General features: G+C 63.9%; 12 protein-coding genes across 12 annotated transcripts in view; 5 read left to right on the forward strand and 7 right to left on the reverse strand.

The window, feature by feature from the left end:
- F751_1714 (Beta-1,3-galactosyltransferase 6) overlaps nucleotides 1-2,543 on the reverse strand; it is a gene marked incomplete at both ends in the record, with an annotated part of 7,229 nt that extends 4,686 nt beyond the window's left edge. Inside the window, 7 exons of the mRNA XM_011399421.1 lie at nucleotides 270-417; nucleotides 653-733; nucleotides 945-1,023; nucleotides 1,237-1,349; nucleotides 1,621-1,749; nucleotides 1,867-2,147; nucleotides 2,495-2,543. Coding sequence (XP_011397723.1) covers nucleotides 270-417; nucleotides 653-733; nucleotides 945-1,023; nucleotides 1,237-1,349; nucleotides 1,621-1,749; nucleotides 1,867-2,147; nucleotides 2,495-2,543 — 880 coding nt within the window. The remainder of the gene's footprint in view (nucleotides 1-269; nucleotides 418-652; nucleotides 734-944; nucleotides 1,024-1,236; nucleotides 1,350-1,620; nucleotides 1,750-1,866; nucleotides 2,148-2,494) is intronic.
- On the forward strand, nucleotides 2,054-2,409 carry F751_1715 (hypothetical protein; the record flags this gene model as incomplete). Its single annotated transcript, XM_011399422.1, has 2 exons — nucleotides 2,054-2,149; nucleotides 2,290-2,409. The coding sequence occupies 2 exons, from the start codon at nucleotides 2,054-2,056 to the stop codon at nucleotides 2,407-2,409; spliced, it is 216 nt and encodes a 71-aa protein (XP_011397724.1).
- Nucleotides 2,544-2,937: 394 nt separating the features above from the next.
- Nucleotides 2,938-3,495, forward strand: F751_1716 (hypothetical protein; the record flags this gene model as incomplete). The annotated part of the gene is made up of 2 exons (XM_011399423.1): nucleotides 2,938-3,176; nucleotides 3,336-3,495. The coding sequence occupies 2 exons, from the start codon at nucleotides 2,938-2,940 to the stop codon at nucleotides 3,493-3,495; spliced, it is 399 nt and encodes a 132-aa protein (XP_011397725.1).
- On the reverse strand, nucleotides 3,313-3,600 carry F751_1717 (hypothetical protein; the record flags this gene model as incomplete). The annotated part of the gene is made up of 1 exon (XM_011399424.1): nucleotides 3,313-3,600. One exon carries the CDS (start codon nucleotides 3,598-3,600, stop codon nucleotides 3,313-3,315), a length of 288 nt encoding a protein of 95 aa, XP_011397726.1.
- F751_1718 (Translation initiation factor IF-3) lies at nucleotides 3,601-8,283 on the reverse strand (the record flags this gene model as incomplete). Its single annotated transcript, XM_011399425.1, has 12 exons — nucleotides 3,601-3,616; nucleotides 4,043-4,268; nucleotides 4,496-4,745; nucleotides 5,035-5,212; nucleotides 5,406-5,431; nucleotides 5,911-5,987; nucleotides 6,487-6,587; nucleotides 6,727-6,887; nucleotides 7,089-7,304; nucleotides 7,431-7,545; nucleotides 7,712-7,847; nucleotides 8,064-8,283. The coding sequence occupies 12 exons, from the start codon at nucleotides 8,281-8,283 to the stop codon at nucleotides 3,601-3,603; spliced, it is 1,722 nt and encodes a 573-aa protein (XP_011397727.1).
- Nucleotides 8,284-9,318: 1,035 nt separating this feature from the next.
- F751_1719 (putative mitochondrial pyruvate carrier 2) lies at nucleotides 9,319-9,794 on the forward strand (the record flags this gene model as incomplete). The annotated part of the gene is made up of 3 exons (XM_011399426.1): nucleotides 9,319-9,343; nucleotides 9,498-9,631; nucleotides 9,759-9,794. 3 exons carry the CDS (start codon nucleotides 9,319-9,321, stop codon nucleotides 9,792-9,794), a joined length of 195 nt encoding a protein of 64 aa, XP_011397728.1.
- A 799-nt stretch (nucleotides 9,795-10,593) lies between these two features.
- F751_1720 (Plasma membrane calcium-transporting ATPase 3) lies at nucleotides 10,594-17,457 on the forward strand (the record flags this gene model as incomplete). The annotated part of the gene is made up of 18 exons (XM_011399427.1): nucleotides 10,594-10,857; nucleotides 11,068-11,633; nucleotides 11,808-11,915; nucleotides 12,080-12,170; nucleotides 12,410-12,560; nucleotides 12,716-12,883; nucleotides 13,433-13,581; nucleotides 13,898-14,043; nucleotides 14,224-14,334; nucleotides 14,543-14,597; nucleotides 14,766-14,862; nucleotides 15,058-15,287; nucleotides 15,481-15,646; nucleotides 15,836-16,041; nucleotides 16,251-16,350; nucleotides 16,542-16,735; nucleotides 16,998-17,108; nucleotides 17,332-17,457. 18 exons carry the CDS (start codon nucleotides 10,594-10,596, stop codon nucleotides 17,455-17,457), a joined length of 3,039 nt encoding a protein of 1,012 aa, XP_011397729.1.
- A 236-nt stretch (nucleotides 17,458-17,693) lies between these two features.
- F751_1721 (Lipoamide acyltransferase component of branched-chain alpha-keto acid dehydrogenase complex, mitochondrial) lies at nucleotides 17,694-19,902 on the reverse strand (the record flags this gene model as incomplete). The annotated part of the gene is made up of 6 exons (XM_011399428.1): nucleotides 17,694-17,894; nucleotides 18,030-18,191; nucleotides 18,417-18,566; nucleotides 18,748-19,439; nucleotides 19,564-19,706; nucleotides 19,841-19,902. The coding sequence occupies 6 exons, from the start codon at nucleotides 19,900-19,902 to the stop codon at nucleotides 17,694-17,696; spliced, it is 1,410 nt and encodes a 469-aa protein (XP_011397730.1).
- Nucleotides 19,903-20,372: 470 nt separating this feature from the next.
- On the forward strand, nucleotides 20,373-21,121 carry F751_1722 (Trafficking protein particle complex subunit 1; the record flags this gene model as incomplete). Its single annotated transcript, XM_011399429.1, has 4 exons — nucleotides 20,373-20,545; nucleotides 20,634-20,748; nucleotides 20,842-20,963; nucleotides 21,061-21,121. 4 exons carry the CDS (start codon nucleotides 20,373-20,375, stop codon nucleotides 21,119-21,121), a joined length of 471 nt encoding a protein of 156 aa, XP_011397731.1.
- A 111-nt stretch (nucleotides 21,122-21,232) lies between these two features.
- On the reverse strand, nucleotides 21,233-22,375 carry F751_1723 (Lysine-specific demethylase 8; the record flags this gene model as incomplete). The annotated part of the gene is made up of 3 exons (XM_011399430.1): nucleotides 21,233-21,428; nucleotides 21,631-21,740; nucleotides 22,019-22,375. The coding sequence occupies 3 exons, from the start codon at nucleotides 22,373-22,375 to the stop codon at nucleotides 21,233-21,235; spliced, it is 663 nt and encodes a 220-aa protein (XP_011397732.1).
- A 708-nt stretch (nucleotides 22,376-23,083) lies between these two features.
- F751_1724 (Glutaredoxin-1) lies at nucleotides 23,084-23,633 on the reverse strand (the record flags this gene model as incomplete). The annotated part of the gene is made up of 3 exons (XM_011399431.1): nucleotides 23,084-23,278; nucleotides 23,371-23,407; nucleotides 23,560-23,633. 3 exons carry the CDS (start codon nucleotides 23,631-23,633, stop codon nucleotides 23,084-23,086), a joined length of 306 nt encoding a protein of 101 aa, XP_011397733.1.
- A 293-nt stretch (nucleotides 23,634-23,926) lies between these two features.
- Nucleotides 23,927-27,751, reverse strand: part of F751_1725 (Cyclin-dependent kinase E-1) — a gene marked incomplete at both ends in the record, with an annotated part of 12,351 nt that continues 8,526 nt past the window's right edge. The window contains 8 exons of the mRNA XM_011399432.1: nucleotides 23,927-24,126; nucleotides 24,384-25,068; nucleotides 25,305-25,418; nucleotides 25,630-25,719; nucleotides 25,951-26,287; nucleotides 26,510-26,822; nucleotides 26,975-27,100; nucleotides 27,412-27,661. Coding sequence (XP_011397734.1) covers nucleotides 23,927-24,126; nucleotides 24,384-25,068; nucleotides 25,305-25,418; nucleotides 25,630-25,719; nucleotides 25,951-26,287; nucleotides 26,510-26,822; nucleotides 26,975-27,100; nucleotides 27,412-27,661 — 2,115 coding nt within the window. The remainder of the gene's footprint in view (nucleotides 24,127-24,383; nucleotides 25,069-25,304; nucleotides 25,419-25,629; nucleotides 25,720-25,950; nucleotides 26,288-26,509; nucleotides 26,823-26,974; nucleotides 27,101-27,411; nucleotides 27,662-27,751) is intronic.

Consider the following 27,751-nt stretch of genomic DNA (forward strand, 5'->3'; position numbering starts at 1 on the left):
CCCCCCCCCGCAATCAAATGCCTCCCCGCAGGCAGCTGCATGCACGCCTGTGAGCATGTAGGCCTGGAGTGGCGTCAGGCCCTGGGTGACTGGCAGTCCCGGGCCCGCCAGCCGGCGCGCGGCGGCCGCCGCCTCGCGCTCCCGCCCGCACCCCGCCATCCGCGCGTGCAGGTAGTGCATCATGGCCGCGCCCTCCACCTTGTGCAGCACCAGCCAGCCGGCGCAGAGGGGCTCCCAGGAGCGCAGCGTCCACAGGCCTCGGGCGCCACGGGGGTCCCCGCCCAGATCCGCCTCCTCCAGGCAGCAGGTTCCGGCCGAGGCCATGACTAATGGGTGGTCGACCCGCGCCAGGTTCAGGCCGTTGACCCAGAACCCAAAGGTGGCGTCCTCGTTGGGCATGGTCTTCAGGGCGGTGAGCTGGATCCGGTGGGAAGTGGAGGGTTGGGGGGGTGTTAAGGGGTGCTTGGGGGGTGATGTGGTGCAGGCAGGTGCGGGTCGAACATCCCTAGCAAGGATCGCGACTTTTCCAATCCTGCCAAGGCCCCGTCGACCAGCAGCAGAGCAGTGTCCCCCATGGACCCATCCGCCGCCCTCCAAGGGCGCTCGCCTGGTGGGTCAGGTGCAGGGCGCGGGCTATGTCGGAGGAAAAGACGTAGCCACCGCCAAACATGTAGGGGAAGTACTCCTTCAACCCCGTGTACTTCCAGTACTCCTCGTTGCTCCACTTGTTGCCCTGTGGGCATGTGTTTTGGTGTGCACATGTGTTGAATAATTGGCACCGGGACCACGACAGGCCTGCTGAGAGGCAAATCTGTTTTGCCCACCAATGAGGACTTGAATGCATTGTTGAGAGACATGCAACCCCACCAACTCGCAGGTAGAGAGGGGACAGACAGGGGCAGCCTCTCCTCGGCCGACCACATTTGCACCCATGTAAGTCTCACCGAGGTGACGATAACCTCCCCCTTGCGTTTCTCCTCGCCCCAGTACAGCCGTTCATTGCGGCAGTCGGCATTCTGGCACCTGTGCGGGGCCGTGCGCATGCGTGGGAGGGTGTAGAGCTGGAATCTTGTCGCCAGGGAGGCTCATGAGAGCATACTAAAAGGCCTGAGCATGGATAGGCAGCTCCAAGGGCTGGAGGCATGGTTGGTTAAACCTGCCGAATTCCTCTCAGAAGGAAGGTGACCTCACCAAGCAACCCCCCAGGAACATAGCCCAGTCTCCCAATCTCCCGACCTGGAGCGCAGATCCTTCACCAGGGCAGGGCAGTCTATGTAGGCATCATCGTCGGTCTTCATGATGAAGTTCGGATTGGTGTGGGCAACCACCCACTCCACCATGGACCATACCTGCATGTTGCATCAGTAACAAGTACTCATGTGGGGTGAGGGAGCCGAAGACCTCAACAACTGGGCTGCGGAGACCTGAACACGTGTGGAGTCGTAGCACCTAGCAAGCCCAGAGTATTGCTGCTCCCACATTCTCCTCCGCCAGAGAGGAAAGGTGACAGCCTATTCCCAGAGCACTGGTCCGCAGGCAGTGCGATTGTTGTAGGGAGTGGTCAGAGCTCAGTGCTCAGATGCACACCGCCGACGAATTGCTCACTCCCCCAGCGCCCACCTTGACCACGATGGACCGGTAGTCGATTTGACCCCGGCTGGGGACAAATACCATGTCCCCATACTCGGCGGCTTCCTCCCGGATCCTGGCACTCCGTTCCTCCTCGTACAGCACAAACTTCACCATCACCTGGTGCAGGACAGTGCGGAGATGGTTTGGTGCCCGGACCAGTGACTGCAGAACGGCGCGGCAGCATTGGAGGTGGCTGGGCAGCCCTCAACGTCGCCCCTTCCCATCCCTTCATACCTCTGGCGGGGCGGTGGCCATCCAGGTGGCACGGACGGCGTTCCTTCGTCCCCGAGACCCGCCAGTGCTCAGCACACCCACAAACAAGAAAGGCTCGGGCAGCCTCACGCTCTGGCGGAAGGAGGGGTGGATGGGCAGGCTGTCGTTTAAACCGGCCCCGCCCCAGCCGCCCTCGCCTGTCTGAGGCATGGAGGAGAGCACGTCAATCTGGGCCTGGAGGCGGGCCATCTCGGTGCGGATTGCCGCTGCCTCAGCCTCGAGGTGCTTCACCCAGGCTTCCTCTGTGAGTGGGGGGCAAGGGGGAAGGGTACATTTTGGTGTTTTGAGAGGCTTTTGACAGAGTAAGAGGCAGGCCCTGGTAACCTCAACACACACACACAAACACACACAAGAGTCTTACCCTTGGGATCTGGGTGGGTGCAGGTGGCTTGGCCACCCCAGGAGGGAAAGAGCGCCTGGGACTGCCAAAACATGAGCCAGAGGAGGAGGCAGGCGAGGCTGAGCAGTGCTGGGAGCCATGGCTTCCTGGCTGTGGTAGGCTGACGCGCCTCCAGGAGGATGGAGCTGCTTGAGGCGTGGCGAGACGGCGAGAAGCGTGGCACTGGACGGGAGCCATCCCAACTCGCACTGCAGCGGAGCAGGGGCCGATACCTGCCCAGAGGTAGTCTTTCTACCATTTTAGAAAGACAGTACAACGTCCAGCTCCTCGCATCGGGCCCGGCTGATACCCTCCACCCCCAAAACTCGACTCCTTGCGGGGTCTTTATCCTCTCACCCCCGAGACTCTGCAGCTACCTCAGTCAATTCAAGAACCCATCAAAGGCATCGGATATCCTCAAAACGTCTGCCATTGCCCTCCACATTCAACGTGGGTGAATGATGTGGGTTGATCGTCAAACCTCTGGGTCCACGCGCTCGCGCTCTGTGCTATGCAACGCACCAGAAATGGAACTGCCGGAGTACTACAAACGAGTTTCCCGCTGATTCGCATATGCCAGCTCGTCGTTATATATATTTACTCCATATTCACTGCACCGTTGCCTGCGTCTGTCCTTGCAGGGACGGTCCGCCATGGCCAAGAGCCTGCGCTCTAAGGTTAAACGGCACTTCCGACTCCTGCGGCGGGATGTGGTGAATGCACATGACAACCAGCTGTCAAAGGAGGAGCAGCGTCAAGCAGCTATGGATGCAGCGGCGGCCGCACCGCCGGTGCCGACACGGAAGGCTCCCTCCCCTTCCGGTGAAGAAGGCGCTGAGGAGGTGGCCCAGGGCATGGATATCGACTCCAGCAACCTCTCAACCCTCCCAGAGTATGATGACGTGATATGACGACGTGGCAGGGTTCTGGGATGCTGGTTGGTGTGTGTGCCGGCAGCTGCATGCCCCTATCAACATGCTTGTGCCAAATGCTCTTGGAGGTGGTGGCATGGTTTCCCCTCGACCAGTTCACCCCCCGATATCCTTCGCAGGGTGACCCCGCAGAATAGTGCCAAGATCCTGAAGAAGCTGCGGGCCCAGCGGCTGGCTGCAACAAAGGGCGTGCAGGCGTCCAGCAAGAAGAAGAAGGCTACCGGCGCCCTGGTCGCGGCCACCCGGTCGAACAAGAGCAAGTCCAAGAAGCGCCGCTGAATAACAGTACCAAAGAATAGTATGGCTGATTTGGGCCCCGCCTGCTCGAACTTCCCTTTTGCTTGCTTCTCCTCGTTTGTCACCCAGGTTTAAATGGCAGAGCATTCATGGCCCGGGTGCACTGCCGGGCAGGAGAGGGGGACCCCCTTGGAGTATCGCAGGTAACAGGCATGCATCCGGGCCGAGCGACACGCTGCGCTGCGGCAGTTGCCAGCAGGGAGCCTAGCTCCTTGACCCACCCTGCATCCCTGTCGCCCGCGGTAGGCCTCCGGTGGGCACCCGACCTGCCGCTCCGCCAGGCGTCCCAATCCTCGCCGGCTCACTGGGGTGAGCACGGGCTCCAGGCTGTGCGCCCGGCGGGGCGCGGGAGGACCCGGGGCCGGGCCGGGGTCGTGCGGGCCCCTGGCCCCCTGGTCCCCCTTGGGCCGCTGGTCCCCCTTGGCCCCTTGGCCCCCTCTGGGCCCCGGGCCCCCTCGGGCCCCCCGCCCCTCCGGGTCTCCTGGGCGGGCCGCCGCTGGCCCTGCCCTGCCCCGGCCCCGGCTCCGACTTCGCCAGTGGCCCGCGCACGGCGTTGGCGTGCAGGGGAGGGGGCCTCCAGCCCTGCGCGGCGCGCAGGGCCTGCGCCCGGGCATACAGCCGCTCCGCCTCGGCCAGCTGCGCCACGATGCTCTCCGCCTTGCCGCCCATGCCCTGCCCCACGGGCGCCAGCTGCACGCCCCACTGGTTCTTGAACGCCTTCTCCAGGTGCTTGATGTCCTTCAGCACCGCCACGCCTGGGGCAGGAGGGATGGGGGGCGAGGCGGAGGTGGCATGGCTCCGCGCTGCGCGCCCCACAGTTCACAGGATCCCGGGAGGGGGGCCTGCGGCACCAGCACCCACTCTGATGCCATTGCCCGCCGGCGCACGTCTGTTGGCTTCCGCTGGTGTGCAGCCCTTCTTCCTGCACGTGGGTCGAAGGGCCCCCAACCCCCCTCATCCCCAACCAGTCCACTTGAGGCACCTTCTAGGTGGGCGAGGATGCTCAGGACGACGCCGCGCGCCTCCGCCAGCTCCCGCGCGCCCTTGAAGAGTACGGAGAGGCGCAGGTGCTGGCCCTCCTCCAGGAAGGCCCGGGCCCGGCCCACCTTCAGGGCCAGGTCGTTGGGCGCGGCCCGGCACCCGATACGCACCTCCTTGGGGTCCGCCAGCCGCTGCTGCTCCCGCTGCTGCTTTGCTGCGGTCTTGGCCTTCTTCCGCATCTCGTACAGCACCTGGGGGGGTGCTTTGGGGTGGAGAGGGAGTGACAAGGTCGACAGCGGGCATGTGAAGGCGACTCGCAGGCGCAGGGTCAAGGCCGGGCAGGGGTCTCACTGTGCGCAGGGTGCAGCGACAATGGCTCGGTGCAGCGACAGTGCAAGAACGTGGGGCCTGGGCCGGCACCAGGATGAGCCCATGATCTCACAGCCTTCGCGCCAGACCTGGATCCCAACCCCTTCCCTGCAGTGTGGGCACCAGGCAACCCTACGACACTTACATCCCCACCACTGCATACACACAAACCTTGTCAAAGTCGGCGATGCGGACGACGGGGGGCCGTGCGACGGCGGAGACCATGATGAGGTCCAGCTGCCGGGTTCGTGCTGCAGCCAGCGCATCACCCAGCGCCACGACCTCAGTGGCCTTCCCCTCTGCCTCTGGGTACACCAGCCGCACCTCCTCCGCCCTAATCTCCTGGTTCCTGGAGGAATGGGGATGGTGCGCGGTTGGTTTCTGGGGTGGTGCGGAGGGGCAGTCCTTGGGATACTTCCGAGCCGAACCAACAGATGAGCAAGGGCCGAAGTCACTCCCTGGTGGGCATCGGCTGTAGCCTCTTGGCAGCTATGCTTCTTCGGGTACGCCCACCCACATCACCTCTCCATCCCCGGACTCACTTGAGGGGCGCAGCGGCGAGCTCGGGCTGGTTGCCGCGTTGCGGCTTGCGGCGGGGTGACGCAAAACCCCGGGCCGCCCATGGCAGACCCGGGGCAGGCAGAGCAGTAGGCGAGAGCGAGCCAGCTCCTTGTTGCAGGGTCGCCAGCGGCCCCTGCAGAAGCTCCAGCTGAGGGCAAAGCTTCCAAGCAGACCCTGCACCCCGTCTGCTGGCCGCTGTAGCCGCCGTGGCGAGGGCCAGGCTCAGGCGGCTGCGGAGCAGCGATGCCATGGCCACCCGCTTGGGTCAAAAGAAAAAACCGCCCTTCTTATTGCGCTCCTCGATGCGACGCTGCCTCCTCGTGTCCAGCTTGAGGGAAGGAGATGGGGAAGGAATGGTAAAGTGGAGCAGTAACACTCCTCCTCCATTTGCCAGCAGGCTATGGAACCGGGAGCCATCCCCCCCAGCAGACAGCAGCGGGACGTAGTGCCAGTACACACGAGGGCCAGCGAGACATAATACCCTACCTCCTGCTGCTTGCACTGCTTGTACGCCTCGAAGGCGGCCTCACAGAGTGCCTTGTTGTAGTTGTTGTCCGCCAGGCCTGGGATGTAAGCGGGATGGGGCCGAACGTAGATTTTCGGATTCGCAGGCATGGAGAGGGTTCAGGGAGCAAGGAGGCATTACATACGCCACACGCACACTTGAGGGACGCCTGCGAGAGGGAGGCGCACTCCGAGTCGGCAAGCTTTTGATGCGCCCCCTCCTTTTGCATGACCGGAAGCGGGCAGAATGGGCTTGATCTAACTCGGATGATGGTTCACGGATCGCTAAGCAATGCTCCTTGGGCTGGTTCGTGTGGACGACAGGGGTTTGGGCCCGCAGAGGGCGCGCCGGCATGCGTCGGCATTGGGTTTCACGACACCACGAGCGGGGTGGGGTCTGCAGTCCGGGGTACACTCTCGTAGGTGCTGGTCAAGAGCACGGGGGGGACCCTTGGCCCAAGCCTTGTATTATTGCCACCTTGAGTCACAAGTCAGTCATGGGACGGAGTTCCAGGTGTTGGGCTGGGTTGCACAATTTCTGCAGCAGGTGCTACCCACTCTGCCCATCCCCTCCCAGCTCCGAGCAGGCCAAGGGCAGGGCCCTCTTCCTGTACCTACCGCCCAGCGCCAGCGCCAGCAGGTCGTGCTCCTCCACGAACCTGTGCATGCAATGATTGGTGCTGTGAGGGTGGGCAAAAGCAGAACATCATACATTCACTAGACCTGTACAAAGCGTGCCGGCTCCGAGGGGAACCCCGCCCCGCCTTGGTGGTCTACAATCGACCCTGGGGCACCCACCACAGGCGGTCCAGTGTCAGCTGCAGCCCGCACAGGTCCCGCGTCATGGCCTCCGCGGCAGCGTGCAGCCTCGCGGCGGGACCCGTGCCGTCGGGCGCGGTGCCCGGCGGCGCTACGAGACGGGCAAGGGTCGTGTGCAGGATGTCCTGCTCCCTCACTGTCTGCGTGGTTAGAGAGGGGGGTAGTAGCAGGTCGGGATTGGGTTCCGAGATTGCGATATCATTACTGTTTGGTATCGGGTGAGCAGCAGGCACCTGCTGCCGCCCTGGTGGACTCGGACTCCACCATTGGCCGCTTCAGCATCAGGTTCGCAGCCAGTTATACATGGACGCTCCCCACTGTTTCCACGCAACCCCTGCTACCTGGGTGGTGGGAGCCTCGGGCAGCGCGGCCCTCAGCGCGGTGCGGAGGCGCGCGGGCTCGGCCCCTCCCAGCAACTGCCAGCAGGCCACCAGCGCGCCGCCGGGGGTGGCGACCACACGCTCCAGCACAGTGCGCATCGGGCACAGCGCGTCCAGCGCGGCCGAGGCCGCGCCCACCTCCGCGTCGATTGTCCGGCGTGGGGCCGCCCTTGGGTCCTGCGTCGGTGGGTAAATTGGAGAGTCAGGGATACTCCGCTCCCAAAGCCATACAGATGCTGGACTTGAGCACCCCAATCACCTGCCAGTTTCCTCCCTCCCCAGCTCCCGTCAGCAGGCACGCACGGCATGGGTTGAAGCGTGGAAGATGGTGGCGTGGTACACCCGGGGGTCCTGCATCCACAGCCCGTTCTCCGCCAGCAGCGGCTGGACGTGCGCCTGCACCGCCGCCAGCAGCCGTCTGCATGTCGAGTCCAGCGCAGGGGAGGCCCAGGTCAGAGTCTAGGGCCGGCCGCGGGGGTGTGCCGAGGTGGTGTTGGCCGGCGCACACGCGACGCAGAGCTCAGGACGGGGTGCCCCGGCCCGCCACACAGACGAAACACTCACCGCACTCCTGCCACACCCACCTGGCAACCACCTCGTCACCGATGGGGGCCACCAGGGCCCGAACAGGCACCTCCAGCCGCATCAGCACCGGGACCAGGGTGCCTCCTTGTGTTCTGAACAGCTCGCCCAGCGCGTGGCCCTGGGTGCCCGCCGGCCCTGGGAAAAAGAGGGCGCAGGTGGTCAGTCTGACGAGAACGGCGGCGCAGTAGGGGGACCTCGTGGACCCCGCCCTTGGGCACAGAGGCTTCCATCTCAGGCATGGGCACCGTGCAACTGCGCTGTGACCCTGCAGACTAATCCCGTATGGACTGGGTGCAGGGAAGGCAACTCACGACGTTGAATTCCCCCAAACCCACCCCCGTATTGTCTCACCATCCAATTGAAGGGGGGTCGACAGCAGGGCGCTGGCCATGCCCTCATACAGGGCGTGCCGCGCGGCAGTGGGATCGGGCGGCGAGGCCCCTGCCACGCCCTCTAGTCTGGAGGAGGTGAGCCCCCGCCCCGCCAGCCGCGAGGCACAGGTCTCCGACCCCGGTCCCATCCAGAAGGACGAGGAGACGAGGTCGTGCTGCCGCGAGGACAGGAAGATCATGCACCCTGCGCGCAGAGGGGCGAGCAGTTATAGGAAAGGAGGACACTAGAGCTGCACATGGACCCAGGTGTGTCAGCAGAACATCTCCCTCCCTCGAGATGCAGCCACCGCACCAGCCATGAGAGACGCGAAAACAAGTCCAAGACATATGAGCAGTGCTGTAGACTTAGGCCGGCGGGAGTGCTTGAAGGAGATAGCGGACGCTGTACTGTCCGTCCGCCTGCTGCTGCGCCCCTGCATGGCTGTGCCTGTCTCTCACGGCGAATCGGAGAGCCTATGTCGAGAACAGCTCTAGATTGTGGAATGAGTCCTCAATTCGCGAAACGTATGTGGGAGAAGGGCCGCAAATTCTCAGGGGCTCATGCTGTTCTGCTCCCTTAATCGGAACTCGAAACCTCAGTGCCAACTGCAAGGACAAGTGGGTGGGCCGGCATCACATGTCTTGGAAGGGTGACACATCCATGCCATCGAAATCTAACTGCCACAAACTCACATCCGCTGTGTGACATCGCGGATCGTGGCAACCTGTCGGGCATAAACTTTGCAGGAAATCTTGCTGTGCGTGCTGTGCGACCCTGGGAAGGGTTGCCCAGCACGGAAACCATTCGCACAACACCGAGCCAATTAGGTTTGACTTGCGACCATCTCCAGTCATCCTTGCTATAGTTGGATTATACTCTAGCTGAATTAACTCGCTGACGGTACTCCTTCTTGGCAGCACCGAAAGGGTTTGTGAGTTCGCTTGAGGCTGGCCCTTGGCCTCTCCGCGATGACAGGTGCCGCGTCTCAGGGGGCTGGACTGGCTGTCCGACTGAAGACCTTCATAAATAGTCCGACTGGTCCCCGGACGACCCACTTTTGGGGCCCAGTTGCGAACTGGGGCTTCGTCCTCGCGGTGAGGCATTGATGCTGGATGCGCAGGCGGTGTCTCTTCCGCCTTGGATCATTAAGACCTCACAAAGCAGCAGGCGTGATGCTTGATTGACAGACACATGCTGCCAACAGGGCCTCGCCGACTCGCAAAAGCCCCCGGAGATGATCTCCGAGAAGATGACTGGAGGTCAGCTGGGTGATGAGGATCTTGTGAGCACTGGGCTCATGCTTCTATGTCACTCTTCCCAGGCACGGCTTGTGGATGCGCTCTCACACCTCCCGGAAATGACCAGGGCTCTAGACAAAGCTGACCTCCCCCGCCTCCCGCTCCGCCTTCCCAGCCATGTGCATCTACAGCCTGCTGTTCATGCGCTTTGCCTGGATGATCCAGCCGCGCAACTACATCCTCCTGGCGTGCCATGCCGCCAATGAGACGGTGCAGCTGAACCAGCTCCGGCGGTGGTACTCTGTGCAGGTGAGAGAATGTCGAGGTTGTATGAGCAGGCTCGGCGCTGTGATACGGTTTGGCAGGTGGCTAGTATTCTCTGATGGTTGTACACTGCAGAATATTTCTGAATGTACTCTCGCTCTTGATTGTGCAGGGTGGGAGCTTTGCAGCCGGTGGAGTGGCGGCCTGAGCAGAGGGGTGCTGCTGGCGGACTATGTTTTTCAACTTTCTAGTCTCGATGGACAAGGGCAACCTGGCCGGGAATCCTTGTTCATCCCTGGCTTGGCATACTGGAAAGTCCGCATGGGAACAACTGCCCGAATAGGTGATGGTGTGGACTCGATGTTGGGGGCAATGTAGCTTGAAATGCCCACTTCCTCTGCTCCAACACATGCTACAAGAAACAGTTCTTTGGCAGTTCGGAATGATTCCTACAAACTGTCGAGGCTTGTATCCTTGCAACGTTCCCTGGCATGGGTCATAATTCAGGGATGTCAGGCTTCAGCGTACTCCTCGATTGTCCCGTATAGCATATGGACATTGTGTGAGACCCTTCATTCTTGCTTTCGGTGTGACGATGAGGTAGGCTTGCCACTCGAATTCCGGGCGCGAAGGTCCGATGGTTTGACGATATCTCGTGCCCACAGCGGCAATGGGTCTACAACTCAATATGCAATTTTAGTAACTTTTATCTGGAATGTTGTCCCATCAGATGTGTTAGCAGTCGTATCGGAGAGCCCAGAGCGAACAGCACCATGGTCGGTGCGAGGTGCCTCACTCCGTTGCCGTGCGGGTGGCCTGCCCCGATAACGGCACGGCGACCATGCAGCGCCCCTCGAATCAATCGAAAAGACATTATAACAGTGGATCTGCGGCTCGGCCACCCATCGGTGGGCCTCAGGCGCTCCCAGAGGGCGTGGGCCCCCCGTTCCGTCGCCACAGCCCCGGACGCTTCCGGCAGCCTATCCGGCAGCCTCGATGAGGCAGACATGGACCTGGATCTCGATGCCCCAGCCAAGACCCTCACCCTCCAGGACCTCAAACTCCTGGGCCAGGGCCGCAACGGGGAGGTGTACGACGGGGGCGTGGTGAGCTCCCCCCGGGACCTGGCACGGGGCCTGGGCACCTCCCCGCACAGCGGCCTCGCCGAGGACGAGGCCGGTCTGACCGCCCGTGCCGAGCGCTACGGCTCCAATGCCTTCCCCGAGCAGGCCAGCGTGTCTTTTTTTGAGCTGGCAGTGGAGGCCCTGCAGGTGCTGAGAACTTGGCTTGTGGGTGCTGTAAAAGGGAGGGTGTTGGAGGAGGGGAAGGGGCATAAAACATGCAGACCTGCCCCAGCCATGAGGGGCCAGCCAGGTCCCGCCATGAGGCCACAGACCAATCAAGCAGTTTGTGTACATCACTGCGCACCCCCAACATCCCTTCCCACCCCACCCCACCCCACACACACTCGCACACCGCAGGACTTCACCGTGCTGACGCTGATCGGCGCCGGCACCATCTCCCTGGCCCTCTCCCTGCTGGTCTCCGGCTCCACCGCCCCCGGCGCCGAGCCCGGAGGCGGGTCCTTTGTGGAGGGCGCCAGCATCCTGGCCTCCGTCGCGGTGGTGGTGGCGGTGGGCGCGGGGAACAACTGGCAGAAGGAGCGCCAGTTCCGCGCGCTGCAGGCGCTGCAACGCGACGAGACGGTGCGCTGCGTGCGCTGCGGCGCGGAGCGCGCGCTGGGCGTCCAGCGCCTTCTCCCCGGCGATCTGCTGCTGGTGTCCGCCGGCGACATCCTGCCCGTGGACGGCGTGCTGGTGGGCGGCAACGATCTACGACTGGACCAGTCCGCGCTGACGGGGGAGGCAGGCGAGGTGCTGCGCGACCCCGAGCACGCGCCGTTCCTGCTTTCCGGCAGCAGGGTGGTGCGCGGATCGGGGCGCATGCTAGTCACCGCGGTGGGCGGCCAGTCCGCCTCGGGCGCCATCGCGCGCGCCGTCATGCAGCGCAAGGGTGGCGGCGGCGGGGGCGACGGCGGCGAGCTCAGGTGGGGAGGGGTGTGCTTTTGGGCCTGGGTTTCTGGAAGCGGCGGGATCTGGTGAAGGGTGGGGTGAAGGTGCACTGCGTGGAGACCCCAGAAAATCACACCAGCTGGCATAGATGGCTGTCAATGGGGTGGGCCCCCCACCCCCACCGCACCCCTCCATCTCCTCACCGACAGGGAGCCGACGCAGCTACAGCAGAAGCTGGAGGTGTACGCGACCACCATCGGGAAGTTTGGCATCGCGGCGGCCCTGCTCTCCACCTCCGCGCTCATCGCCCGCTTCAGGTGAAGACGCTGGTGGGGGATGGGCTGCCGGAACACATTAACATTGGCTGGCACGGAGCGATTCCATGTCAGCTGCAACACTCGTCGTCTTCCGGCAGGTACAGACCATGGCCGAACCCTCCACCTCCCCCCATCCTGGCCGCCTTCCCTCCATGACACTGTAGTTGGATGACTTTCGTGGTGGAGGCCAAACCCTGGGACTGGGTCTATGCGCAGGACATCCTGGACGCCCTCATCATTGGCATCACCATCCTGGTAGGCAGCGCGCTGGGGTGCCATGGGCAAGGGAAGAGCAGGGGTCGGGGAGTGGGTGCCGGTGAGGGGAGAGACGTGCATCCGAGATGCAATGGGTGTGCTGGAATGGACTTTGCACAGCGCGAGCGCGCCGCTGCCGGTACTCACCCTCCGACAGTGATGTCGGCAGTGCCCCCGATCAAGAGGGCATCCTTGACCAAACACCTCCCTCACACCTCCCACACCCAAACATAAAACAGGTGGTGGCCGTGCCCGAGGGCCTCCCGCTTGCGGTCACGCTGTCGCTGGCGTATTCCGTGAAGCAGATGCTGGCAGACCATAACCTGGTGCGGCAGCTGCAGGCATCGGAGACCATGGGCACCGCCACCGTCATCTGCTCCGATAAGACGGGTGTGAGGGAGCGGGGCCCCTGCTGGGTTTGCAGGATGTGGGTGAGGCATGGCACCCCCTGTTGCCTGGTGCTGGGGGGCTGGGATGCTGTACCAGAGGCATTGCCCTCACACCTTCCCACCCCCACCGCCACACCAAATGTGCCCACTAAACAGGCACCCTCACCCAGAACGACATGACGCTGACGGGGCTGTGGATGGGGGGCCGGGAGGTGGGCTCCCTGGTGGAGGTGCACACGCTGCCAACCAAGTCTCGGCCAGAGCAGGAGCTGCAGCCGCCGGGGCCCGTGCTGGAGACGCTGCTGGAAAGCTTGGAGGATCACAGTGGACAACGGCAGAGTTCCCCTGGGGCCGTCGCGTCAGCGAGTTCCTCTGAGCGACAGGACGCGGAGAGAAAATTTCAGCGCCCGAGCAGCGCAGGGGCAAGCTCTGCAATGGCAGGGGCTGATGGCAAACCCGCCACCGCCGCGGCGGCGACTCCTCCGCCGACGGTGCTGCAGCGGCTGCGTGCCACCTTCTCCCAGCGCCAGCTGGAACTCCTGCTGAACAGCATCGTGCTCAACTGCGAGTGCAACATCTACACCGACGCAGCAGGCAAGCGGACATGACAGAGTGCTTGTCTGGAAGGGTGTGCTGCGCATTAGATAGCCATGGCATTATCCTGGCACAGTCGTGCTAGGGGTGAGGCAGAATGCTCCTCCCTTGGTACCAATGTGGCTTGCATCCTCTTGGGAGGCCTCCAGGTCTTTCATATGGGGTTGCTGTCCAGTGCCCTGTGCTCTGGCTGGTTGTCAACCGCCCTAACCGCAAGTCCTCGTAGCCGTGCCATCCTTAAAACGGCACCTGGCCCCTCCCCTCTTTCCAATCCAGCAGGCGTGCTGCAGCAGAGTGGATCCAGCACGGAGCTGGCACTGATGCGACTGGCGCTGCAGGCCGGGGCGGACCCGGACGCGGCGCGGCGCGCCAACAGGGTGCTCGCGCGCGTGCCCTTTACCTACACCCGGAAGCGGAGCCTGGTGGTGGTGCAGGGGAGGGAGCAGCCATGGCGCAGCAGCGGAAAGCACCGCTACTACAAGGAGTGAGAGATGGGGAAGGGAGGAGGGGGCTGTTGGCTTTTGGGAAAAGGTGCCTGCGTGTTGCACCTGGGCTTGCGGGAGAGAGCCTGTAATGGAGCGGCCATTGAGGGTCCAGTGTCGCCTGCGCGGTGTGCACACCTGTGACGCAACGGCGCCCATACACGAATCATGGCGTTGGAGCTCTTTGGCCCTGGCATGATTCTCCGCAACACTTGGCACCAAAATTCTAAAACTACCCTCCCACCCATCCTGCAGGCCACAGGTACCGCTGCGTGCATATACCAAGGGCGCCCCAGAAATCGTGATCGGTCTTTGCAAGTGGCAGCTGGCCCCAGATGGGAGCCAGGAGCCGCTGGACCCGCACCGCCTCCAGGGGTTCCTGGACCGATGCCAGCACTCGGGCCAAAGGTACAGTCGGAGGACAGAGCCTTTGTTGCTGAGGAGGTGGTGTGGTGGACTGTGCCGCTTCAGCAATCAGTGTCCCAGCTTGAGTGTACCCACGGCATTCCCGCAGGTCAGGTAGTAAAATCACTCAACCCTACCTCTCTCCCCTTGCCTCCAATCCACGCAACCCACTTGTCTCTGTAGGATGGTTGCCCTGGGCTTCAGGGACGTCTCCGTGCCCTCCCACACCCTCACGCGTCTGCGGTATGCCAGCGCAGCTGGCAGCGGTTCCGCCAGCTCCAGCGGCGACGAGGAGTGAGCACGTTTTGGGGGTGGGGGGTTGGAGAGGCAGAGTGTTTTCATGTGGTCTGGCGCATGGTTGTCACACATGATAATGACTTCTGCCGTTAGCATGCCCTCTTGCCAGGCAGTTGCATGTTGCGAGGGGCCCTGTGGCCCCGTCGCCGAGTTCACACAAGTCAGCTTTGCCTGCGCACCCTGCTCCTCTATTCTTGCTTTCCAGGGACTGGCGCCTGGACATGGCTGTTGCCGAGGATCTGGAGCAGGACATGGTCCTGGTGAGCCACTCCTGATTTGGCATGCATGGCTTCAAGTTGGGGTTCATGACGGGGAATCTGTAACTGGGGCCCTGGATTATGGAGCTGTGCACATCACAGCCACCTGTCGAGGAGCCCTGGGTGTCCAAGCATTCCAGCTTGATCTGGATCTTTCGCTCCTCTGCCCAGTTGGGCGTTTGTGCCATAGAAGACCCCCTGCGCCCCGAGGTGCCGGGCGCCATTGCAGCTGCGGCCAGGGCCGGCATCTCCGTGAAGATGCTCACTGGTGAGGAGGGGAAGAGGGAGAGAGTGGTTGGGAGGTGGGCTTTGCCTGGGGCTTGCAGAGCTCAAGAGGGAGGGGAGATGTTGCCCAGCATTGGGATGGACTGGAGGAGCGGTGCGCAGCGAGGAGCAAGGAGGGGCACCAGGACGATCTGATTGCTTCCCCTGACCCTCCCCATCACCACGTTGTGTCGCGCAGGTGACAACGTGGCCACAGCCGCCGCCATTGCTCGCCAGGCTGGCATCCTCCCGCGAGACGCGCCCGCCACCCACGGGCTTCATGTCGTTGGGGTTCGAGAATTTGAGACCGAGCCGGCGGCTGCAGGAGGGACTACGGCCCTCCTCCCCGACACGGTCATGGAGGGCGAGGAGTTTAGGTCCCGCATCCTCAGCCCCTCTGGAGCCATCATCGAGGACGAATTTCTGAAGGTGACTAGGTTGTCCGTGTCAGGTGGGAGGACAAGCATGTGCATGCAGCCTGTGGCCAGGGGTGTTGCTAAATCCACACAGAATTGCCGAGTACTGGTAGACACAGTCCAGCTTCCTGGCCGGTCGTGAAGCGCTGGCTACCCCTGCCCGCCGGCTCCACACCTCCAATTTCTCCCGCCGCCCCATTCCCCAGATCTGGCCCCGGCTCCGGGTGCTGGCGCGGTGCACCCCCGCCGACAAGCACGCCATCGTGATGGGCGTGCGCCAGTTCACCGATGACATCGTGGCTGTCACCGGGGACGGGACCAACGACGCCCCCGCCCTCCGTGCCGCGCACGTCGGCTTTGCCATGAACCAGGGTATGCGTGTGGAGGGGCTGTGGCATATAGGCGGCGGCCTGGTGGATCCCGAGAACTGCGGCAGGGTGCCGTTTTAGCGGCTGTGTTAGGGAGCTCCCCTCCCAGACAGACCTGAACTCAGCCACGAGTGACGCCCAGACGCTCCTCTCACACGCACCAGTCCCCCTGCCCTCCGGCCCATCAACCCAGGCACCAGCATCGCCAAGGAGGCCGCCGACATCGTGCTGCTGGACAACAACTTCGCCTCCATCATCTCGGCCGCGCTGTGGGGCCGCAATGTGTATGCCAGCGTCACCCGTTTCCTGCAGTTTCAGCTGACCACCAATGTCGTCGCTGTGGTCACCGCTGTGGCTGGCTCCTTGGCCACCGCGCGATCTCCGGTGACTGCCGTCCAGGTGTGTTGGGAGGGAGGGGGTGATGGTGTGAGTGGAGGCAGGGTCAAAGGTATCGAGGAGTAGGAAAGAAGGGCTTGCCAGGCGTCGACCATTGCGCCAGGCAGCGCAGGGAGGTGCCTGGACGCAGACCGATGAAGGCTACCATGAGGCAGCCTGCAGCCCTTAGGGTCAACCATACAAGCCCATCCCCCTCCATCTCACACGCTCAGATGCTGTGGGTCAATCTGCTCATGGACTCGCTGGCAGGGCTGGCCCTGGCCACCGAGCCGCCCTCCCCCAAACTCCTGGACCTGAAGCCTTTCGACAAGGGTGGGTGGGAGGGTGTACGTTGCTTTTCATCAGGCTGTACTCAAGTGGGACTGCACCGCCCCCCCCTGCTCTGCAGGGGTGTGAGGCAACCCTGGAGATTTTCAGATTGGTCCTCTCGTCCACATATGGCCGACCTGTCATCATCCCGCACTTCATCACCCCGCCACCCATCCACCTACACTTGCGCACAGACCACCAGTTCTTGGCCCCCGGCTCGACCTCGCTCCGGAATGTGGTGGGTCAGTCCACGTTCCAGCTCTGTGTCATGGCCCTGCTCGTCTTTGCAGCCCCTGGGCTCCTGGGCATTGACCCCGGGAACAGCTACCCGGCCCACACCCCATCCACCCACTACACCATAGTTTTCAACTCCTTTGTCTGGATGCAGGTGGGTGGGTGTGGGAATGCCTTGTGCTCTGTGGAAGGAAGGGTCTCATGGTAAGGGCACCATGCATGCGTGCTTACATGGTGGCAGTACAGCGAATGACTGAAGCGAGATCACTGGAACGATCGCGGAGACCAGCTGTCTTCGAGCCATGCAGCCCAGCTTCCCTCACCCGGGCGCTTGCCACCATGCACACACATCCTATCCTTTCCCTCTCTAGAAACCACATCAAACATCTCGACCTTCCCCACAACTCACTCTGCAGCTCTTCAACCAGTTCAACAGTCGAATGACCCTGAATTCATCCAGGCTGTGGGACGGCCTGAGCAAGGCCCGGCTCTTCTGCATCATCCTGGCCACGGAGGCCGTTCTCCAAGTCCTCATCGTGCAGGCAAGAGTGATTGAGGGAATTTTCATGGGTTTCCTCGTTGCCTCGATTCCTGGGACTGGGAACCGGCTCTCTGGAGAGATGCGCAAAGTGTGGAGGGTGACATGTGTGTATGGAAGCATGCGCACCTGGAAGGTGACTGCACCTTCCCACACGACCAGAGCAAGCACTGTCCCTGTCTCCCCATGCCACCCACTGCCAAACCATGCAGTTTGGGGGCCAAGTCTTCCAGACCCAGCCCCTGGAGCCCAAGTACTGGGCCATGAGCCTCGGCATCGGCGCCCTCTCGCTGTTGGTGCACGAGGCGCTGAGGACGGAGGAGAGCGAGGGCCAGTAGCCGTCGCCCGTTGTCCTCCGGCAAGGCCTCAGCGTGTGGTACCCCCCTCATACTATCTGCTTGTCATACAAACACGTTGCAGGGTCACTGGCCGCACCCCTTCTCCTGGATGGACTGCCTCTCCCCACCGTATTGCTTTGTTACTCCACCAGCTGCTGGCAACGTGGCTCTTTCAAAAGAGAAGAATCGGAGAATGAGTGCTGCAGGGTTCGTTCGCGCGCGCTCCTCCCCTCGCGTCACCGCATCTCCAGCAGCAGCTTGCCAGGGATCTCAACGTACCGCCGCCAGGCCTGGGCGAAGCCTGCCAGCATGGCGCCATCCACCACCCGGTGATCGGCCCCCAGCGAGATGTTCAGAATGGATTGGGGCACCACGCTGCGCCCGTCGGGGGCAAAGCGCGGCACGCTTTGCATCTTGCCCAGAGCCATGATGGCCACCTGTGGGAGCGGATGTGGGCGAGCGAGTGTCACGTGGTGAGGGTTTCGAGGTGGTGGGAAGGCCACGGCCGACCCGAGGAAGCATGAACTTCTTGAAGCTGGTACCAAGGGCTGAACCTCCCATCCAACGCTCACCTCGGGCGGGTTCACCAAGGGGGTGGCGTAGGTGCCACCCACCGTGCCGATGTTGGACAGCGTGAACGTGCCGCCCCTGATGTCCTCGGGCCGCAGCTGGTTGGCGGCCGCGGCGGCCTGCAGACGGGCCAGCTCGGCCGCAATTTCCACGATGGACTTGCTCTGTAGGTGTGGAACGTGGGGGGCGTCGGGCTGGATGGGCTGGGGCTCTGAGCTAAAGGGAGCTGAGGGACCGCAGGGTCGAGGTGGAGCATGTACGTGGGTGGGAGGGTGGCATTTGCTCACATCGAAGAAAAGACCAGGCCCCGTTCCAAAGTGATGCATCCTCCTTCTCCTCCTCCACCACCTGCATCTCACCATCTCCATCCCCACACCCAGGTACCTTACCTCGACATTCTTGATGTTGGGAACGGCCAGGCCGTGGGCGGTGGCCACCGCAATGCCAATATTCTTGGCGCCGTGCTGCAGGATGGAGGCCTGGTCGGGGGACAGGCTGGAATTGACCAGGGGGAACTGCTCAAGCGCCAGCGCCGCCGCCTGCAGGGGTGGTTGGGGGGAGGAGTGAAAAGGATGCTGAGCTTGGGTGCGAGATGGAGGGTTGAAGGGAATAGGCCTCGGTCCAGGCCATGCCACGCCATATCCCCGACACCAGTGCTGCCAGAGCCCGGCAGACGGCGCGCCGCTCCCCTCCCTCCACCCTGAACCTCCACTCCCCCACCCCCAACTCCCAGCATGCCTTGATGAAGAACGGCATATACGTGAGCTTGGCGCCCCCCAGCACGGCCTCAGTGCGGAGCAGGGCACGGAGGGCAACCAGCGCATCCATCTGCACCTCTTCGCAGAAATGGAAGTGGGGCACCGCCCCCGCCGCCGCCATGCTCTTCACCATGGCCTTGCGGAAGCCGCGCAGCGGCACGGTCGTGGTGCCGCCTCCTGCACCGGCGGTTGTGCCGGCTCCAGCGGCGGGGATCCTGCCTGCTGCGGCGTCGCCGCCCGTGCCGCGCTGCTCGGGCACGGCCTGGCGCACCGCCGCCGCCTCGGTGGTGGGCACCGCAGCCGCCACGTCGGCCGCCACGGTGGAGGTGGCGGCGGCGGAGAGGCTATCCAGATGGGCCTGCACGTCGGCCTTGGTCAGGCGGCCGCCGGGGCCGGAGGCGCGCACCTGGGCCAGGTCCAGCGAGTGCTGACGCGCCAGGTGCCTGACGGCCGGGCTGGTGAGCACGCGGGAGGGGGTGGCAGAGGGCGGCGCAGGGTCCTCAGGGCTCGAGTGCGCTGCGGGCGACGCCGCAGAGGGCGCGGGACCTGCGTCCGAGTCGCCATCCCCAGCCTCCTCGTCGGTCTCGATGCTCACCAGGTTTTCGCCCACCTGGACCATGGCCCCTGCCTCAAAGTGCAGCTTCACGACCTTGCCTGCCAGCGTGTGGGGTGCGGGAGGGGTTGGTGCCGGCCGCGTGGCGCCGGGGAGGGACCCAGGCCTCCTACACGCATCAAATATGCCACCCTGCACGCAGCAGGCACCCACGATACCACCCACCCGACAGGGAGCTGGTGATCTCCAGCGTCGCCTTGTCAGACTGGATCTCGCACAGCCGGTCAAAGGCCTCGATGGTGTCACCCTCCGACACAAACCACTGGACCAACTCGCACTCCTTGATGCCCTCCCCGGTCTGTGCCAGACTGCGATGGTGAGAGGCGAAGAGTTCCTGAAGGTGCAGGACAGTCCGGTGTGGATTGCCAGGCGTGTCCCGGGTGGCCCTCCCCGACACTCCCGCATCTCCGACAACGACCGGGACTCACGGGAAGGGTTTCACGACACCAGCGAGAGGGATGGCGCTGCTGTGAATGCCAGCACATGCATACTTCCCAAGATCATATGCTTGAGTGCGTGGAGGCTGGCTGGGGATCTGCGCAGACTCGGGTGATTGGAATGATGGCGTCCAGGCCGCGGCCTGACGCAAGTAAAGCAAGCGTCTGGCCCCGAGACGGGCGATGGAGATGCCTGTGCAATGCATGACGCCAAGTTTGCGCTTCCCCAGTACTGTGCCAGCCACAGTGATTGCATCCCAACGGCATGTATGATGCCGGACCAGACATGCGCAGGGTGCCCGCGGCTCGTATTTTTGGCCCTGCTGTGTGCTGTGCTGCTCTCAGATCGATCCGATGCGCGACGGTGTCCGGGCCAGATTCTTAAAACACAGCTTCCCAGCTGATCGCTTGGACTGGATCTTGATTTCTGTTTGCAGATCCGTAAGCCCTCGGTGTTGTCGTAACCTCGGATCACCACACACTGGAGCCTGTGGGAGGGATGTGACAGAGGCCTGAGTGCCACCCGCATCGCTGCACATGGTGTGCTTCACCTTTTACATCTTCAACCGGAAGGGCGTGTGCCAGTACTACCATGAATGGTCCCGGTCCAAGCCTTCCCGGGAGGGCGGCTCTAAGCAGGAGGACTTCAAGCTCATGTTTGGCCTGTTCTGGTCTATGAAGACATTCTCAGCTGCAATGGATCCCAAAGGGTGCGTCTCGGTCGACCAGTCAAATAAAATGGTGCCGTTGTGCCTCTGAGACCAGTGTTCATTTCATCAAAGCCCCGTTGTATCACAGGACTAGCAAGCCCCAGGTGGGGGTGCCAATGAGGGCGGGGCAGGGGTGCGCCTTCCGATCCTTCAGGACAGACAAGTACAAGCTACACTTCATGGAATCACCCTCGGGCATCAAGGTGAGGGCATTGGGCTTCGGCTGGACAATTTGCACCCGTCAGGCGGTGTTATGCCAGCGCGCTGGATCTGACTCCTCCCTCACTTCCCCACAGTTTGTGCTGACAACCGACCCCTCGGTGGGTGACATGACTACCGCGCTACACCACATCTACTCTGTGCCGTTTGTCAACCAGGTCCTAAAAAACCCGCTCTACGTCCCTGGAGAGCCCTTCCTGTGAGTCGCTCTGGGCAGGATCCGTGCGTGAGTGGGCACGAGCCCGGCTTGCTCACTCACTGCTCCCTCCCTGATCTCCCACTCCCCTGCGCCTCAGGTTCGAGTCGTTTGCCTCGGCACTGAACAAGTACATGCGCACGCTGGGCCTGCTGACATGAGGCTGGCGAGTGACAGAGCACGCTGGGACGGCATTTGTCAGGAGAGCGGCTGATCTCGGCGGCGGCGACGCATCTACATCGCCGACCGGCAGCTCGCCAGACAATCTTGTCTCAGTCCCACCAGAAGCTGACGGAGAAGCTGACGGTGGTGGCCTTGACAAAGTGCCACCAGCGAGGCGGGATGTAGAGCACCTCGCCCGGCGCCAGCTCCCACTCGCTAAACTCCAGAGCTGCCAGGCTGGGGAACTGGGCCAGGCTCGCCTCGTCCTCGAGGTCGATGGTGCTGGAGTTGGTGTGCATGCCACTCCTGTGCATGGCGATGGGTACGAGAGGTTGTAAAGGAGCGGAGAGAAGTGCGTGGGCCGCAGGGGACTGGGTTCAAGGGCCAGCCGGGGAGGTTTTGAGGCTCGATGCGTGGCAGGCGCTTCCAGATGGGTCGATGGTCGGCAGTAAAGGCCTCTGGAGAGTGCAATCAGGAGCATGAGCATCCCAAAAACCATTCTACCCACTGGTGTGGCGCCAGCACGTCGGTGCAGGCCGGGGAGTAGAGTCGGACGTACTTTCTTCCCACCACCTGGCACAGCAGGTTTTGCGCCGGGTCCTGGTGCAGTGGCGTCACCTGCTTGGTTGAAGGTGGGGGGGGGGCCGGCTGGGAGAGGGGTTGGGCTTCGTCGAAAGCGGAAAGTATGAATGGGCCTGGTACTATAGGCCCGCCTGGTGCCACCCAGAACGCGCAGGAGCCCCTCCACTGGAGCACAATCCGATCAGGAGGTGGCCACGCCGCGGGGGCGACGGACTGCAATCTCCCGATCACCCTTTGCGCCCGCCTGGCCGCGCACCCAGTTCCCACGCGCCACACCCCACGCCCCGCCGCCGCGCTCCCTCTCAGCCACGCACCGTGCCGGCTGGTCCGAACCAGGCGTTCACGGCGGGGTCCTCCCCCCGGCCCAGCACGCAGTAGGCCGGCTCGCGGATGTCGCGGCGCAGCTCCGGCACCTGGTCGAAGAGCGGGTGCTGGGCCAGGTAGGCCCCCGCCCCGCCCGCGCCCAGGATGTGGTCGGCGACGAAGGAGTCCAGGGTCATGAGGCGCGTGCCCCAGCCCTCTGCCAGGTAGTGCCGCCCCGTCTCCACCGGCACCGTGCGCCGGCCATGCGCCGCCGCCAGGGCGCGCGGGTCGCGCCAGCGCTCCAGCGCGGGCCAGTCGGCCATGGCGTCCAGCAGGACCACAGGCCGCGCAGGGCCGGCGCCGCCCATGAAGTCGCGCCAGAAGGCCTCCAGGGAGGGCGCGGCCACGCGCGGCAGGCGGCGCGCGGGGGCAAGGAGGGAGCCGAGAGGCAGCGGTGTGGATGGAGGGGGCGCCGGGCTGGGGCAATCGCTACGGATCTCGAGCGCCAAGTCTGCTGCCCCGCGGACCCCCTCCAGTCCCGCGTCACAGCCCGCACCCTCCTCCCTCCCAGGCCTGGCCGCGTCCAGCGCATCGATGGCGGCATCCACAAACCGTCTCAGCAAGGGGCCGCCCAGCAGCGCCGCCAAGTCCAGGCAGCGCAGGGCGGGGCCGGGGTCAGGGGGGGCGCTCCGGCCCGGCCGCCGGACCAGGCCACGGCAGGTGAGGAGGCTGGCGGCGGTGTACGCGTCTCGCCAGGCCAGGCCCACCTCGTGCCAGTTCCCGGTGTGCAGCTTCTCCCAGCACAGCGCGACAAGGAGGTCGGGGAGATCGGGTGGGTGGGATGGATACTCTGGCGACTCGGCATGGGCAGCCGCCCCTGAGCCGGCCAGGGGCTCCAGCAGCGCGGCCAGGGCCTGGGCGAGGAGCGCTGCCACCGCCGGGCCCCCGCCGGGCGTCTCTCGCAGGGTGGCCAGCAGGGCGCCCCACTCGGGTGCGGACCAGAGGGCATTGCCTGGACCCAGGGGTAGCTCTGCAGCCATGCCCGAGACAGGCAAGGGTCCCTGTCGGGCCCCCTCCTACTGGGCTGCCGCCGGGGCTGCGGACGCCTCCCCGCGCAGCAGGGCGTCGAGCTCGCCCCAGTCCTCCAACTCCTGCACGGAGTCCGCCACGCCCACCAGCCGGCCGTCGACGTGGAGCTGGGGGAGCGCGAGGAGGCCCTCGGAGCCTGCCAGCATGGATGCTCGGCGCTCGGGGGTGGAAGCTAGGTCCACCTGCAGGGGACACGGGCAAGCCTGTGAGATTCAGACGTTGCCCAGCTGCATGCTACTCTTTGAAAATATCCACGCACGCGATAGGGGCCTACCTCCTCGTATGGGACCTTCTTGGCGTCGAGGATGTGTCTGTGTGACGGAGGTGTGTTTGGAGGGTGAGCTTGAGCGTCGCAAGGCTCCCGATCACGGCTCCTCGGCGAGTGAGTAGAGCGTGAGAGAGCAATTAAATAAAGTAAAGGTTTTCCAAAATCCGATCACTGCGCATCAAGCCTCATGCGCACCTGATCTTGGTGATGTCCGTTTTCACCTTCAGTGTTGCGGCGGAGGTGGTGCTGTATAGGACGACCTGCACCATCGCGGCTCAAGAAACATGCGTGTGATAACTATTTTCACGCGTCTGAAGAGTTTGTTTCAACATTTTCGCAGCGATGGCCCCCACTGTCACCCTGAGCATGGCGAACAAACGACCGACTCGCTGACGGCATTTTGAATGGCGGTGTCGGAGTTCATTTCAACGCAGCAATTTAGGATTCTGCGCATCAAGAGGAGGACATTCCATGGCCCCATCCCAAGATGGGCATGACGCATGTGTAGCTCAAGACAGCATTTGGGAATTCCTCGGCTTGAAGCAAATCATGTCCTTCGCCATCAGAACCGGGCGCGGGGCGAGGACGGCACCTCCCCCACCCGTGCCAGGAGGGCCGCCGTCTGGAGCTGCATCGCAGCGCTGGGCCTGGTCTCCATCACGCCCGTGCCAGGGTGGAGGGGCAGCCTGTGCCGGCACCACTCCTCCACCGCCAGCGTATCCCGCGCCGACCCCGTCCCCGCCGCATGCTCCAGCAGCAGCACTGTGATATTGTTGGAGGTGCTTCGTGCATCTGTCAGTGCCCGGGTCTCCACATCTCATCCGAGACCCCAAGAACTTCCTTTCGTTGCCCCCGCCGGGCCAGTCAACCCCTCCCGCCCACCTCTGCTCCATCTTCTTCCCTCCCTAGCCTCAACACCCTCCCCTCCAGGATCCTGAGCGCACCCACCCATTTCCACACCTCTTCGACCACCTCAGACAGAGCCCAACAAACGGCCACATACGAAGAACACCCCTCACCTGCCACAAAGGCGCGTGCCATGGCCATGGCCAAGTCCCTTGCCCCGACCTGGGCCTCGTCGCCGGCAGGCCCGGAGCGCAGCACAGAGCGTAGCGTGACCTCCAGCGCATCCAATGCCGCCACGATCGTGGCGGCCGCACAGCGCACCACCTCCTGTGCGGCCCTTCCTGCCGGGAGCTGCGCCGACTCTTCGAATCCCTCACCCGCCCCGCCTCCCACCCCCAGCCCCCCCCCCGCCGAGTCAGCGGCCCGCGCGGCGCGGCGCCGGGCCTCCAATAAGAAAGCGTCGCCGGCCCGCGCGTCGGCGCCCAGCGCGCGCAGCAGGTCCAGGCTGAGCACGTTAGTGGTGCCCTCCCAGATGGGCAGCACCTGCGCGTCACGGAGGATGCCGGGCAGGCCGCTGGACTCGACGTACCCCACGCCGCCGAAGAATTCCACGCCCTCGCTGGCCACCGCCACCGCCGCCTTGGCGGTGAAGAGCTTGGCCAGGGGGGTCAGGGTGCGCAGGAGGGAGGCTTCTGCGGGGGAGGCGGACCCCGCCTCGCCGCGGCCCAGCAGGCGGGCCACCTCCAGGGTGAAAGCCAGGCAGGCCTCGCACTGCTGCGTCATCCAGCTCAGCGTGCGCAGCGCCAGGGGCTGCTCGATCAGCAGGCGGCCGAAGGCGCGACGCCGGCGTGCGTAGTCCTAGTTATGGTTTGGATATGGGGGGGGAGTATTTTGTGCGTGTTGGAGGTACGGAAGTGACGCCCGTGAGCTGCAGGGTCCATGCATGTCTCCCTGCAAACCGTATTCACCGTGAGCAATGTGGGAAGGCAGGCGAGCATGACACCAGAGATGATCATTGGCTTCATCTGAACCCACAACGCGACCGTCACCCCTCAGTCAGTGGAGGCAGCTGAACCCCAGCGCAGCCGCCCTACCTGGGCCAGGGCGGTGATGCGGCGCATGAGGGAGGTGGCCGCGCAGGCATTGTGGTACCGCGTGATGTTCACCATGGTGGCGATGAGCGGTACGCCCCTCCCCATCTCGGATATCTGTGCGGTGCCAGGGTTGGGGGATGGGAAGGGGTGGAGGGTGCTATTCGCCGCAGGGTGCAAGTATTGAACCGTGCTCTGATGGGGTGAAAAGGAGCCCCGAAATAGCAAGGTCTGCGGGTCAGGCCCTTCCCCCCCGAAGCTTCCCTCGACCCTCCCAACTCAACCATGCACGCCCTTCCTGCATCCAGGCCACAATCACATCACACACCTTCAAGGCGCGCAGCCCATCCAGGGCCAGCTCAGCGGTGGGAAGCTGCTTGGTACCCAGCTTGTCCTTCAGGCGCACCACCTCAAAACCCTGCGTGGGAATCGTGCAGTGAATGAGCCGTGTGGACTCTGGCCATGCATGATGTGACTGCACAGTAGATCATGCAATGTGTGGAAGTCGATTAGGCTCTGACATTCAACGGATGCTCCTTGCATGCTGCAGGAGCACAGACACCTTGGCAGCCCGTGGGCCAAGTCCATCCACCCCCTCCCTCGCCCCTTCGTGCCCTGAATTCTGACCTCACACCAGGCCCCCCCTCACCTGTGGGCAGCCCTGGTCGTCCCTGACGATGGGCACGTAGAAGAGGGAGAGGCCCCTATTTCCAGGCTCGGGCCTGCCGCTGGAGTCCAGCTCCCGGGCCAAGGCCATGGCCATCTCGCCGTCTGCCGCGGAGGTGAACCACTTGTACCCCGACAGGCGGTGCCAGGCTCCGATGCCCCCCGACCCCGCCACCTCCGGCACGGCCAGGGTCTGGGTTCCGGCGGCGACGTCGGACCCCCCCGCCTTCTCAGTCATCCACTGTCCGCTGGTCCAGAAGGTGCCCGGGTCACGGGAGGTGAGGTGGGAGAAGGCCTCGCCCAGCTCGGGGTGCCTAGACCTGGCAAAAGAGGGGCCGATGGGGGCAGATCAGGGTCATGAGCAGCTCGGATGTGCTGAGAAGTGGGGGAGGAGGGTGGAAGTGGGGTGACAGAGGAATGCCCCATCGCCTCGACCAAGAACACCACCCCTCCACTCAGGAAGGACTCGGTCGAACAACCAGCGTCCCGCCCTGCGCCCGCCAGATCTCTATGCAAACACGCCCAACCCTTCGGGTACACACCTGAGGACCTCGCAGAGGCGTGCGGCGCCGTCGGTCATGGCCAGCGGGCAGTTGAAGAGGCCGGAGCTGGCGCCGTACAGGTACAGCTTGGCGGCCTGCACCACGCGCGAGGCCTCCCCCTGGCGACGCTCGTAGGCCAGGCCCACCAGGCCTTCTCTGGCGGACACCGCCTTCTGGCCCTTCCAGCCCTCGCAGGTGGCCACTTGGTCCCGCCTCCGGCCCCAGGCATCATACTTGACAAGGCTGGGGGGCTCCAACTCCGCTTGCCGGCCCATGTCCTTGATGGTCGTGGCCACCTCCCACCCAAATCTATCTGTGATGGGGGTTGGGGTGGAGGAGATGCTCGACAGGGAGCGGTGGAGGGTGACCAGGCAACATGGCATACCCCCTGGTCACCCACCCGGCTCCCGGTGGTAATCAGCATCCAGCCAGCAGTGGGCAGCTACGACCCTGAGCCTTACGCACCCAGGTCCCGCGTTACGGAATCGAGGTGGACAGGAGGGATCAGGCGCTGCAGCTGCTGCCGGAGGAAAGGGTCGTCGTGCAGCTGGTTGCCCAGCTCGGGAGGCGACTGCTGGTGCACGCCCGATGCTGCCATTCTTGGAGAAGGGGCGGGCAGGGCCCGACCGCTGCAACTACTCGGATTATACGATCGAGAAAATGTATCTGCACCCGCATGCTCATGTGTCCTTCGGGAGAATGTCCATGTCGGAAGATCGGTGCCCATTCCGGAGACCGGCTGGCGGTCGGAGAGCGTGCTGCACCCTTTCCTTTGCCGGCATTGTGCCAGGGGTCTGATCACCGTGCCAGAGCGCAGAGCACCCAATCTCAGCCCCGTCCTCCTACCCACCGCCAGTATCGGTATCACATAGCACTGGTGGGTTCACGGCCACCCTCCCCACCAGCAGCCACAGAGGCGGCGATGTAGGAGGCCAGGGTGGCGATTATGGGCACGACGCTGTCGACGCGCTGGTGCCAGGCCTCCCACGAGACGAGGCCCAATGCCAGGGGCAGGGTGCCCGGCAGGGATGCCGGCCCCTCCAGCAGCCGGGCCCCCGACGCACGCGCGGCGCTGAGGGTGGCACTCGCCGCCCATGCCGTGGTGGAGACCAGCAGCCATGCCATGCCCGGCAGGGTCAGCTGGTTGATCGTCTGCGTTTCCAAAGGAGGGGCGGGAGTTGGATAGAGCGTGGGCCTGCTACCATGTGATGCAAGCTTTTTGGGGGGGGGCGCGGCGGAGCG

The sequence above is a fragment of the Auxenochlorella protothecoides genome (genome assembly GCF_000733215.1).
Source record: "Auxenochlorella protothecoides strain 0710 unplaced genomic scaffold scaffold18, whole genome shotgun sequence".
Taxonomy (NCBI): Eukaryota; Viridiplantae; Chlorophyta; class Trebouxiophyceae; order Chlorellales; family Chlorellaceae; genus Auxenochlorella; species Auxenochlorella protothecoides.